Consider the following 14,688-nt stretch of genomic DNA (forward strand, 5'->3'; position numbering starts at 1 on the left):
ATTTTCTGTGACGTCATCCAAATAAGCGTACTGATTAATGCAGGTCTGAAACGTAAACTAACTAGTAAAAGTGTAGTGTAACGATTCTTAGTCACTGGTTTTGTTTACTTAATATTTTATTTCGCACTATACATGGTAAGATATAAATATTCGATCCACCAGTAATAATACTGATCTAGGAACAATTCCATTATAACGGACACGTTCCACAAGGTTACCCGCAAATAAAAATAGAGAATTATCTTTGTTATTTTGGGAAATGATTTGTGCATGATTCATTGATTGCCATTTCGAACTGGAAGTAACGGGTCAAAGACATTCCAGCAAAATTAAATGTCAGTCAGTGTTTTTTACATTTAATAATACTTATTATTATTATCTTTAGTTATTAAATTTATAATTTTATTAGGGGGCCTATTTTTTGTTTTGTTTCCGATAATTCAGTTTCAATCAGTGCAGTTCAGTTCATAGAGGATATTATTATTATTATATGAGTGTGCATGACAGATGACGTTTACGACACGAGTGCCTAAATTATCATATTTCCCGAGCGAGAGTGAGGGAAATGCGATAATTTAGGCACGAGTGTCGTAAACGTCGTCTGTCATGGACACGAATGTAATATTCTGTTTATTACCGACATGATTTAATTTTCGTTGCAAATGAGGTTACTGAGTGCCCAGTATTTATCATTTGTGACGCGGGAGCAATTGTTTATTTTTTTAATGTTCTTGTGTCCTGATATCTGCATAATTTCAGTGGGTGGTACATTTGTACTGATTAATTTTTGTATATATAATTAATAATGTTCAAACAAGCAAAAATTCAATAGCAATTTTGCATTGGCATTTTCCCAGCGCCCTAAAAACAGGATAGTATTTTTGAACCACAATCTCAGAGGCCTGAGGGTTTGGACCCACTTGGGGGGGGGGGGGGGGGGGGGGACTCAGACTGTTTTAAAACCTTTTCTTCCATAAATGCAAAGCCTTGACACATGGGAAAATGAAAGTTTACAATGATGTTATAGTTTAGTGCACTTCCAAAATAGTAATGTAATATCGATTGCAAGTATTACATCCTATTTTTATTTTTTTGTCGCAGCTTTGCACATGCCATTCAGTATGTCATCCAAAGTGAAAGATCCTGACAAAGAAGAGTTCCTGCATCTGGGTTTGAAGAAACTCAAGGTTGATTCAGAATGGTGAGCAGTTAGTGTAAAAAAAAAAAACCCAATAAATAAATGTCTTGTTAAAATACTACTACTTATTCTGTAGGCACAGTTTGTAGTGGCAGACTATGATTACCAGTTAAAGCAGTAATAAAATTGCTATTAGCTGCCAGATTATCATTTGTCATGTGACCTAAGCCCGACTCATTTACTTTTGACTCAAAATTTTAGAATGAGTCAAGACTGCTTCACAAATCTTTTTTTTGTTTGTTTACCTTCAGGCATGTTCGAAACCCTAGTGGTATTTGATCATGTTAAACTAGTTATCTATCTATTTTACCTTCTGAGGCAAAAGCAAATATTCTTTGTCATTAACATGTTTTTAAGAAATATATATATATTAAGCTAATTTTTCTTTAATAATATACTAATTGATCGGGTAATTGAGCATTTCTTAATCGTTTGTGCAAGTTTAGTTTTGCAATTATTATACTTAGTACATGTGTCAATTAATTTGTAGCTGTTTATCTCCAATAAATATGACTTGTAATTTCGAGAATGCACCCTTAATTTCAAGAATGCACCTTTAAACATGTATTATGTACTGGCAGCTGCACTGACACACTGCTCTTCTGTTTCAGGGATGATACAAAAGTCCAAAGTGGAGTTGCATCTTACAACTTGTTTAACTTGTGGTCTGGGTATGAACTTTGTATCAGCATCTACACATTTATGTATAAAAACATGTATTTGTGTCATAAGCGTACAAGATGGATGGGGGGGGGGGGGGGGGGGGGGGGGGGGGGGGGGGGGGGGTCTCCCCTCCCATTGCTGATGAAAATCCTAAAATTTTGGGCGGAAACAAAAATGATATTCAGGAAATATTATCTGGCCTGAAACCTTTTGACCATGTATTTCCATCATTCTACCCTCAATATTAGTTGTAATATATGTAAAAATGCACAGTGATTTGTTTTCAACTCCATATACAGCCCTCTACATTAACTTTTCTGTCCAGGAGCCAGATGGTGCCATTTTCTATGTTGTTTTGTGCCAAATTGCCAATTTAGGAGCCATGTTTATATTTTAGTATAATGTATATAAGAATTGTTTGTAATTTTTGGTGAATTTATCAATGTATAACAATCACAAATTGTATAAAATTGTGTAACGTAGCGAAGCGATTTTATACTAAATTTGAAACTTTTTTCTTTCTGTTTTTTCATTTTATCAGTTGAAGGTATCATGTAATTAATTTGATGCACATGCATATTATTAATAATTATTATTTCAATTATTTTCCTCTGCTTTCTAATTGCCATATATCTTTACCTATTAAGGTTGATGATAGTCACTCTTTGCACCCTTGTTTTGGCTTTGTACACAACAATATAGCATGTTTTACTGTAATTTCACTTGAAATCTATATTTCGTAAAAAGTACAATTTTTTAATCACACGATTTTCTTCAAACGCAGTCAGGTGCATTAATAGTGTTCAAACAAACAAAATTCAATAGCAATTTTGCATTGGAATTTTTCCAGTGTTCTTAAAACGGAAATATCATGTATTAAATTTATGGTTATTGTAAGGAGATGCAGTGACGTCATTGGAATACTAACGTCATTCATATAAAAAATTAGCTATATTATTACAATAGCAATGCTTCGCCACATTAAAATAAAAACTGGTTTACTAACCTTGACCCATGTCAAAATTCTATAGCAAGCAAACAACGCTGTTTACAGGTCGGTATTTTTTTTTTTTTTATAATTCTGGACAAAATAATTTTTAAGTTTTAAAAGATGAAAGAAATAAAAAGTACCTTTTGTCAAATATATAAAAATTTACTGTTCGATATGTTTTATTTATTGTGGCCAAAGCCTGTCGTCAACCTTAGTCAAAAATGTTATTTTATAACTCTGGGGGGACGGGGGAGTTTGACTTATAAAGGGGTCAGAAAATTATACGCCAAAAATTCAAATTTTTAGGGAATGTATTGCATGTTTTTATTGTTGAATTATCCCAGTGTTTATACTCAGATGAGTCAATTTAATTTTTATAACTTTCGTTTTTGGGCATTTTTGGTTATAAAATGCAACATGAAAAGACAAACTGATGTAACATGCTAAGACAACAGTCCATTAAATTAAAATAACAACCATCACTAATCGTTAATTGTAAACAATACTAAGCACCTTTTGCCTCTGTTTATTCTGCAGTCTGGTCACTGAAATTAATCATTGTTCAAACAATCTTTCATACAAATACCAAAAGGTTCATGATCAGCTTCATGAATATTAATCAGTTTTCACTAATAGCTTAGACCGATTCTAATTTGAAGAAAAAAACAACAACAGAGTTATCTTTCTTTACACTGTTGCTGGTGCATTCAATTGAATTCAATTCAGTTGAATGCAAACAATCAGTTTTACTCTGGATATCGTACTGTAAAAAATACATTAATATTTATTGGTAATTTATTTCAGTGCTTGATAACTCTAATTTCAAGCACTGAATTTTTTTTTTTTATTATTGTAAGTAGACCCATAAAAATTACCAATAAATATTAATGTACACCCATACAAACCACACAAGGTGGAGTTGGCAGATATCACACATATATTTATGGAAACTTTGCTCATCAAGCCTTTCAAAAAGTTGCATTTGAATAAAGGTTTAGCTATTAAATTTTTCACAAAATCAGCTTGTTTGAAAATTACCCAAAATGATCACGCCCCACTTTTATTACAGTGAAAACCTGGTGTATGAATATTAAGCCTCATTACAGCTAAACCGTTTGCACTGCTGGTAACAAACCAATTGTCATTTTTAAAAATAACTCCTTGGCTTTCACTAAGCTGAAGAATTTACTTCCTATATTAAATAATTAGCCTTCAAACATGGAACTGTGCAAAACCATCAAGCAAACTCTTTGCGCACCCAGGTACACAAGGGAATTAACTGTATACTGCTAACAAGGTCCACTTACAGGCAGGGTCGACTTGCAGGCAAAGATATACGGTATGCATTAATGATATATTTTATTTCTTACAATTTTTTCTTCTCTCTCTTTCAATTTTACTAAGTACTTTCCATGGAAAAGGGAAAAAAGTGCCTTGTAATTGTAACATTGCAAGTAATATATTCAGAAATCTTCAGAATTAATGAATGAATGTTTAACAATACTCTACCATAAAACATATAGAGGCTACTGTGTGTCAAACTATGGTAAATGCAAAAATTAAGTGATGAACAACATCAATATAAAAATTCAAAATTAAACTTGAAATACAGTGCAAAAAATACAAATATTACAAATAAAATTAAAATTTAGAATAAATGTCAGTATTGTAAAGAAATTGCAACAAAAGTTCAGGATAGAATCAAAATGACTCAATCACATTTCTTCTACCAAAGATATATTTTCTAGTTTCCTATAGATGATCACACTCCACCAAAATGTGGCGTACTGTCAGAGTACACTGACAGTGCTCACACTGGGGTGGAGAATCCTTCAGAATGAATGAGTCAAGTATGTATGGCCAATGCGGTCACGGCACAAGACTATTTCATCCTTCCTGCACTACCTACAAAAGAACTGTCACTCTCCCAGGACTGGCTTGACAGCATGAAGCTTGTTTGCAATCAAGTTGCCAAGTTGAAAAGATAAATTAGTTAATACTGTGTTTAAAATCAGTACAAGGCACACCAACCCTGACATGACTCATGAGGCATATCCAAAGCAGACTTGGTAGCTGTATCTGCCTTTTCATTACTCCTGATGTCAACATGGCAAAGGCACCCAACAAAAGACAATGTCTTTATTGGCAATGGATGAAAAGACACACTTTCGTATCACCATTCTAATTAAGGGATGGTCCAGCTTCATATTTTGTAAAGCTTGAAGACACAAAAGTGAGTTTGTAAAAATAATAAACTTGAATACAATAGAATCTTTTATTTCTTCCAAAGCTTTAAAGATTCAGATAATGTTCGGTTTTCTACTTTATGCTGAAAATGTGTTTGCATGCTGTATAAAAAACCCAATTTGAGCGAGATACCGGTCTCTGTCAATCATGTGATCATAGGCATACGGGCTCCCATTTTTGTACGGTGGCAGGCTGCTTTTTGCTCGAAATAAACAAAATGCCTGAATCTGGATAACAGCGTTTATTCATATTGGCATTATTGCATAACAGCTACATAGTGTTGCAAATGAAACACTATACATTTCCAGTATCGTGGGGATGTGGGTAGAATGATGGAAAAACATAGTGAAAAGGTTTCAGGCCAGCTAATTTTACTGGAAAATCTCTCGTTTTTGCCCAAATTTGAGGATTTGCTCTGGGAGGGAGGGTGGGGGCAGTGACTCTTGCTGATTTGTTATATCAACTTGGGTTCGCTCTCCAGGGGCAAGTGTATAAAATGTTTTAGTTGCCAAATAATAATAAAAATGACATAGAGACCTGCATATAGCTGTTTGGTTTTAATGTTAATATGAATAAATGTTGTTATCCAGATTTGAGTATTTTTGTTTAATTTGGGTAAAAATAAAGCATAATTTCTGTTAGGAAATCTGTTACCCAGACCAAATGCAAGGGTTTTTTTTTTTTGTTGTTTTTGGGGTTTTTTCTCTCTCTTTTTTTTTGGGGTAGAGGGGGAGATTAGGCCACTCGGCACTAGAAAAGGGTAATGTATTTTGTCAATATAAAACGGCAGAGAAAATTTGATTAAACTATTTCTCTATATGTATATCTTATCAGGCCGACCATAACACTTCAAGGCACTTGTAGGAGTGTATGTTGAAAATTTAGCTGAAAATGAAACACTGTACTGCACCGTAGCCACGGTTCAATAATGTGTAAGCTGTCACCTCCCTACAATCCAATGGTCCCTGCAATGACATAGTTGGAACTCTCTTAATGTTGGTAATTTACTTGTATTTTCAATCATGCCCAATGTTGCTGAGATTCAGATACTTTGTAATTTAATGGTGCAGTTATTATTTTAATATTTTATTTTTAACAATAAGCAAAATTTATATATTTTGAAAAAAAGTCCACAGCAAAAAAAAAAAATGCTTAGGAGAATAAAAAAAACTCTGTGGCGATCTCCACAGCATAGACAATTGCCGCAGATTGGGGCAAGAATTGTGTGTTGGAGGAAACATTTAAGCCCTGCAGGACCCATGGGGCATACATGTAGGATGGGGGGGGGGGGTGGTGGTACAGTTACTAACTTAGTATGATTGTCTGGGGGATGAAATTCATCAGAATGTACTTGTACTTGAGGGCCCAAATCTGTGGGTCAAGAACTATGCCGACCACAGTCTGTGAGTAATGTCTTGTGGCGACATGAAAATATATAACGTGGTGTGATTGAGTGTTGTGACTGCAACAAATTGTAGAGAGAGAAAGCAACTAAAGTCAAGATGGTTGCAGGGAGCAAAATGAACTGAATAGAATGGGTTTTTTTTTTTTTTTTTTTTTTTTTTTTTTTTTTTTTAGCCTAACATAATAATATGATATACCGGTAATAGGATGCAATGCAGAGATCGAAATATATATCGAGAATGGTTGTTCAGGTTACTAGGAGGTTACCTCATATTAAGAAAGTTGAGAACGGTACCTTGTTATTCACAAAATCTCAGTAGACTAAAACTACACCACCTAAATTTTGATCCACTGAGTGTTATTAAGATACACATACAGTATCAGTACAACGAGAACAGTGGTATGAATGCATAAAACAGTATTCTTTTTTCTGTGAAGGTATTTTATAGTTAGAATTCGGTCAAAAATTACATTTGCGGGATCAAATAGACAATAACACCCGCAAATCTAAACACTCCATATGGTTATATCCATTTTAAACTGAATTGTTTTTCTACGGAACTAACTGTTTATTTGGTATTTCTTGAAAAAAATACCAGGCTACAATCTAACTGTAGACCCTTGAATCCTCAACTTTGCCTGTTCCAATTGCTAATGATGTCACTTTTAATGACGTCATTAGCTTACCGGATGTTATTGTTTATTTGATCCCAGAAAAAGAATGTAATTACATTGAAATATACACATAACCTATAGGTAGTAGGTTACCGGGTCTGTATTTTGTGGTAACCTACAGGCAGTAGGTTACAGGATCTGTATTTTGTGGTAACCTATAGGCAGTAGGTTACCAGGTCTGTATTTTGTGATAACCTATAGGCAGTAGGTTACTGGATCTGTATTTTGTGGTAACCTATAGGCAGTAGGTTACCGGGTCTGTCCAAATATTCATAGTTAAGAAAATGTGCTCAGGTGTCTGTAAATAAACATTCCTTTCTTTTATTTACTATGTCTAATTTAATTTATCCAACCATAATATGATTTTTGCTGTAATTTAAAGTGAACTACTATGTGTTTATTAAAGTATCACAATTCTCTGATCAGCGATTCCAATACAGTAACATTTGCTTACACACACACATAACTTATTAACTAAAAGCTATTTTTTATTTTTTCATTTCAGAGATTCAAAAAAGGAGTTGAATCATCATGGCAAAGTATCCAAGCAATTGAAAATAAAGCAGCCAAGTCGTGAGAAGGAGAGAGTTGAACCATATCCAGCTGATTGTGTTACATCACTTCAGCGGCTGTGTCTCAGTCAAGAACAGTGTAATAAAAGATTCTGTTCCTGCAAGATGGATATGTCGTCCTCTTCTCCGAGACACAGACAGAATCTTGTTCACATTGCTGGACAGCAAAGGAAATTAATTCAAGATGCTCGACTTAAGTTGCACCATGCACAGAAAGATCACAGGCAGGTCATCAGGGCAGCTAAGCTACAGCTACGTCATCACTATTTTCAAGAGATGCACAAGCATGAGAAGACGATGAAAAAAAGGGAGCAGTTGTCACTTCCCACTTCACCATCTTATATATTTGGGTCAAAGTCATCCAAGAACTTTGACAGTTTTAGCAGGATCCATGCTTCCAGCACCACCTCCAATGTGACGGACTGTAGCAAGAAAACCAAAGCAGCTTGTTTCAGTAGGCACCATGATAAGCTGTCATCCGTTCATTCTTCATGTTTTAACATGGTTACAAGTAGAAAGAAACCCGATACATTGTGTAAAAATTTTGGTAATCACAGGAATCGTCAGAGTGAAGAATATGTGCAAGGCAGCTCTTCTTCGAAAGAGGATAGTTCGGATACTTCTAGTTGCAAGCCTGAATACTCCACGGAACTCAGCTGCTCACAGGAAGCCAGACTTGATGATCTTAGTGTTAATGAGTTGGCTGGATATTTTGAAGACTTTGTTTACATACCCAAAAAAATGTCCATTATGGCAGAGATGATGTATACTTGAAGACTGGTGTTCAACAATTGCTTTTGGTTTTGTAGAATATATATAATTAGGTATTTATAAGATGCCTTTACATTTTTGATTTCCATGTTGTATAATACAATAATTTAACTTATAATATTCTTTAAAGGTTGTATGCCATTTTCTACACTATGATAAAGCTATCAGCAACAAAAAAACTTGTACTTTTAGCATGTTTTAAAATCAAAATACATTCTTTTAAATTATGTATTGATTATGATATTTTGATAATAAATAATATATATAAATTCAATTTTTCCACATATATAAAAAGCTATAAAGTTGATTGGTCTTCATCTTTGTTTTCTTACCTACAAACACATTCAAAGGCACTTTGTATTAATTAAATCTACAAAATCTTTATTATACAGACCATTTATAATTTAATTAACATCCATTGAGTGTAATCTGGATTTCTATATTAACCAGAATGATCTCAAAGTCCTGTCCAGTAATAATACAGGGTTCGTAGCGGTCTTTAAATTCCTTGGAAGTCTTTGAATTTGAAAAAAGGATTTTAGGTCTTCTTTAAAAGTCTTTTAAATTCTCACAAATCATAGCCATAGCAATGATGATATCTATTATAGCTGCATGCACTTGATATTTTCCAGTTACAAGGTTTAATCTGTCATGATGCATGTAAAAAAGCACAATTTTTTGCCATGGACAGCAATGGAAAACGAACTGATTTAGTATTTTTATCGCATTCTATTGTCTTTGACCACTGTGTAAAAGTCTTTGAAAATGGCAGGTAAAAGGCTTAGTCTTTGAATTTGTTTGTTCTTTAAGGCTATGAACCCAGTAGTAGCTTTGGTGGTATTTCAGCTTAGTTATAACACTCGATAAAATTAACATATACCTGTTTTTATTGCATCTTTATATTTTAACATCCATGCAGGATCAGACTTAATGTCCATATGAAGCAAAGATTGTAATTTAGGATGGATTGCCAAGGTTTTAAAAATGGATGAATACTTGTTTGAGTGTGCCCATTAAATATACTGAACCGAAGGAAAAACTTCATGTGTGAATAATTACATCCATAATCAGGGGCGTAACTAGGCTTTTGAAATGTGTCCTTAGTTTTGTGTGTTAGAGGGCAAATCATGTCGAATGATACCCACTCCCATGCCATTCTCCAACATTTGTTACAAGTAGATGTGGTAAAAAAAATTCTGCTCTTATTTTACACGCAAGATATTCGTATTACAAATTCCAGCAAAAAACAACACATTTTTCGATTCCAAAAATGTATCTATATTTTACTATTTAATTCATAACGGTTCAACCATAACTTCCGAATCAAGTAAAAATTGACATATAGATTTAGTATCACAGTAATTACACAATTTTGCTACACATGTATGTTTTATCTCCTTTAAACCCCTTCTTATAATTACAAAATATTGTTACATGTACCTCATATGCCACTGTGTAACGACCTCAGCAAAATAAATTCTCTTCTGGTAAAAATATAAATTCACCTCATCTAATCCATGATTACATTAATTATGTTTGTGATTGAATGCTAATTGTTCTTATAATAAAATATTGCACTGGTTCCATACTCAACAACAATTATAATAAAAAGGTTTTCACGTTTATATGGGGATTGCATTCGTTTATACTATAGGCACACTGAGTGTAAGCACATGGGGTTGTAGGCGAAATTAATTTAGGCAAAGTGGGTTGTGGACAGAATGAGAGGAAACTGTCGTAAGAAAGTGTACACAAAATTATTCTGGTTCATACATGTGGTCTATATATTTTTCTGTTCATAATATTATTTGCATCAACTGAAAAAATCTAGATGGTCAGTTTCCATATGAATTGCTGATCATACTTGAACCGTCAACTAGATATCGAGCCATAGAATATATTATGTAATTGATATAATGGATATAATTTCTCACCTTTAAATGCTCTTTTTTTTATGGAATCTCTGTTCTATGCAGTGTGTGTGTGTGTGTGTGTATGTCATTATATGACAACCGTTATTATAATCAGAATTTATATCTTTGCACCAAGAAGAGTCAAAGGGATTTTTTGACAAGATCGTGACTGCTGCCATGAATCACTGTCATGTGTTTTGTCTATAGCTGGACTGTCACTCCCCAAGACAATACATTCTTCCTCACATGTCTATAGAAGGACTCGGGGATCTCATGACTGGAGTGACAAATTAATAGCGTCATTTGAACGTCACACCTCAACATGGATCTGGTGACAGGCTGGTAACTTCATTTTAACGTCACTCCCCAAGATAATACATCCTTCCTCGCATGTCTATAGAAGGACTCGGGGGTCTCATGACTGGAGTGACAAATTAATAGAGTCATTTGAACGTCACACCTCAAAATGGATCTGGTGACAGGCTGGTAACTTCATTTTAACGTCACTCCTTAAGACAATACATTCTTCCTCGCATGTCTTTAGGTTGCATAGTACCAAAATATTTACGGAGTAAAAGCAGCTGTGGGTGTGATTGGTAGTAATATGTGACATTGATTATTTGTGCAAATACTATTATCCATTGACAATAAATAAATACACTTTTATTTGTTATACAGTTATTATGCAGTATATACCATAGATTGAAACTAATGCGGGTACCCCCAAAAATGGAACTGCAATTTTCAGCAAAAATGACGGTTGCTATTAAAAACATGATACGTGACCCCCCATTTTCTTGCAGCTAGATTAGATGTGAAGTGCCACACTTTCTATTGCTGTACTTCCTGGGTGTGTTGAAACGCTGCTTATATCAGTTTTATTAGTAAACGTTAACATTATCGGCAATAGGAATTGATTTGGTCTAATGGAACCTTTAGAAGGACTCGGTCTCATGACTGGAGTGACAAATTAATAGCGTCATTTAAACGTCATACCTCAACATGGGTCGGTAACAGTGTAATAACGTCATTTCTCGTCCCAGCTAGTACATCACGACTGATTTATTAAAGTCCATGGAATGTGTTATTCTGTCTGTGGGATGGTGCATACAAAAGATCCTTTGCTATTAATGAAAAAAATGTAGCGAGTTTTCTCTAAGACTATACGTCCAAATTATTAAATGTTTGACATCTAATAGCCGATGATTAATAAATCAATGTGCTCTAGTGGTGGTGTTTATCAAAGGCCGTGATATATGCTATTCTGTCTATAGAATGGTGTATATAAAAGATTCTTTGCTATTAATGAAAAAAATGTAGCGAGTTTTCTCTAAGACTATACGTCAAAATTACCAAATGTTTGGCATTCAATAGCCGATGATTAATAATCTGTTTTCTAGTGGTGTTAAACAAACTAAACTTTCAACATGGATCAGGTAACAGGCTAGCAACGTCATTTTAATTTCACCTCGACAATAACAATCTAATAACGTCATAAATGAAGATTGATTCGAGAACAGTCTAATGACGTCATATATCAACATGTGTCCAGGAACAGTCTAATAAGAGACCAATAATGTCATTTTAATATCGTATCTCAGTCTAATAACGTAATTTTTACGTCGTACCTCAACATGGTCGGAGAAAATTTCACCAAAATTATAATCTCAACATGGGTCCGGTAAGAGGCCGTTCAAATATTTTGGTCAAAATTGTCCATTAACAGGTCAATAACGTCATTTTAACATCATACCTCAACATCGGTCCAGTAACAGTCTAATAATGTGAGTTTAACGTCATACCTGAGCGTGGATCTTGTAACAGTCTAATAGTGTCATACCTCAAGATGGGTCGATAGCAGGCTAGTAATGTCATTTTAAGGTCATACCTCAACATTGGTACGAGAAAAGTCCAGTAATAGTCTAATAATGTCATTTTAACGACGTACTGAAGGTTGGTCCGAGAACAGCCGAAAAACGCCATTTTAACGCCATACTTCAACATGAGTCCGGTAAGAGTCTAGTAAGAGTCTGATAACGTCATTTTAACGTGATACTTTACCATGTGTCGGGTAACAGTTTAGAAGCGTCATTTTAATGTCATACCTCATGTTTCCGGTAATAGTCTAATAATGTCATACCTCAACGTATATGAATGTTATACCTGAACATGGGTCCTGCAGCAGTCCACCAACATTATAATAACGTCATTTGAGCGTCATACCACAACGTTGGTCCCGTAGCAGACTAGTAACGCAGTTTTGACGTCATACTTCAACATGAGTTCGAGAAAAATCCAATAACAGTCTTAATAACTTTATTTTAATGACGTACCGGACGATGGGGCCCTAGAACAGTCTAATGACGTAATTTTCACGTTATACCTAAACATGGACCCGGTAACAGTCTAGTAATGTCATGTGATCGTCATACATGTACCTCAACATGAGTCCGAGAAAGGTCCAATAACAGTCATACCTCAACATGGGTCCGATAACAGTATAATAAAGTAATTTTAACATCTACCTGAATATGGGTCCGGCAACATTATAACTTTATTTTAACGTTATGCCTCTACATGGGTTCGGTAAGAGTCTAATAACGTAATTTTAACGTTATATGTTAGCGTGAGTCCTTTATTAGGCTAATACCGTCATTTGAACGTTATATGTCAGCGTGAGTCCTTTATTTGGCTAATACCGTAATTTTAACGTTATATGTCAGCGTGAGTCCTTTATTAGGCTAATACCGTCATTTGAACGTTATTATGTGATGCTTATTGCAGTAAGGGACATTATTTACATTTGAATCACGTTGTATAAGAAAACACCCTTGAATGAGCATAGCCAGCTTATCTTATTCCTATCTCAAGACATTTACGAACATTGTGTTGAGGGCTGGGTCCATGTCAAGAGACGGGGCAGCTTTCCCATTACTATGAGGGACCAGTCAGGTCAAATATGTGCCTTACATGTGGAAAGGTATCCGACACATACTGACGGTTTAAGAAATAAAAAACTTGTAATTTTAGAGTTAATTTTTAAAACACCCAACAAAAACAACAAAACATCCCAAATCAAATATGATTATTCCTGCTAACTCGGGGCAGCCATTTTGTTTCTGTTTCGTCGTGTCCGGTACTCTAGCTGGAAGGGATGTGACATCAGCTCCTGTCAAGTCCTTTATGGACAGAGTAAACAAACGTAGTAATTTACGGCAAAGCACTTCGCTTTGATTAGTTTGATCAGCAGGTGCAAGAGAGCACCAGCAGTCTGACCGGGGTCGGTAGGCTAGCGGACGGGGCAGAGTTTTACAGAAATATTTACAGTAATAAACACTGTCGGTTGATAATGTCCATTACCATTTTAGGGGTCACAGGTTATTTGTTGGAGAACGTTTTAAATTTCTTAAGCAATATGGTGACACAGGTCCTCACCCACTACATGCTAATAATATAAGTGCCTACATTTTCTCAATATAACCAAAGACAGACTAATATTAGGACATGCCATGACGCATCAGATTGATAAAAACAAAAATGCATCAGAGTACCCTGTGATGTTAATAATACCGGTACGTATTCTTTTTGTGTCTAGATGGCGGCAATTGCCATGTTTGGTTGCCTACCAAATAGACACCTACCAATCAGGAATCACATATGAAGGCAACTAAAAAATAGACTCAAATTCCGTTTATCATTTCAGTATTTAGTGTTTCAGAAATACATCGCAGGTTAATTAATACATGGACAAAATATAATGCATCGTTGAACAGTTATTTCGATTAGTTTTGTAGCCAGTTTGACAATGGTGGTTTATTTTGTATTGGAAAATAATATATACTTATTGCTGGCTTACTGGGATGGATATTACAGAACATTGCGACGTATGCCCGTTTCATCATCCCTAAAAAAATACCAATAGGTTTGTTTCTTCAGTTCTGAGTTTGCATTTACCATACTTTGACACCCAATAGCCGATGTATTTTTCGTGCTGGTGTGTCGTTAAACATTCATTCATTCATTCATTCATTCAGTTCTAAGACTAATACCTGATGTGACGCGTTAAGTAACGATCTGCTAGGATGGAACAAAATGGCTGCGCCCGTTATACTAGTATATAATAACCGTCACATTTGTACCGTTTTATTAATTAAATATACCAATATACTTGTTGATATTATGCAATATCATTTAATATGCATAACCAACCCAAAAGCCCTGCCTTTAAATGCATGGATGACCTCCCTTTCAGTC

General features: G+C 34.7%; 1 protein-coding gene across 2 annotated transcripts; it reads left to right on the forward strand.

Moving 5' to 3' along the window:
- LOC121374354 lies at positions 1-11,100 on the forward strand. 2 transcript variants are annotated; one of them, XM_041501453.1, is made up of 4 exons: positions 1-135; positions 1,102-1,201; positions 1,810-1,869; positions 7,684-11,100. In XM_041501453.1, the coding sequence occupies exons 2-4, from the start codon at positions 1,110-1,112 to the stop codon at positions 8,522-8,524; spliced, it is 993 nt and encodes a 330-aa protein (XP_041357387.1). In that variant the 5' UTR covers positions 1-135; positions 1,102-1,109; the 3' UTR covers positions 8,525-11,100. The 2 variants fall into 2 exon arrangements, with proteins under 2 accessions (XP_041357387.1, XP_041357388.1); XM_041501454.1 differs by lacking the exon at positions 1-135 and adding an exon at positions 200-335.
- The last annotated feature ends 3,588 nt before the right edge of the window (positions 11,101-14,688 follow it).

The sequence above is a fragment of the Gigantopelta aegis genome, chromosome 6 (assembly GCF_016097555.1).
Source record: "Gigantopelta aegis isolate Gae_Host chromosome 6, Gae_host_genome, whole genome shotgun sequence".
NCBI lineage: Eukaryota > Metazoa > Mollusca > Gastropoda > Neomphalida > Peltospiridae > Gigantopelta > Gigantopelta aegis.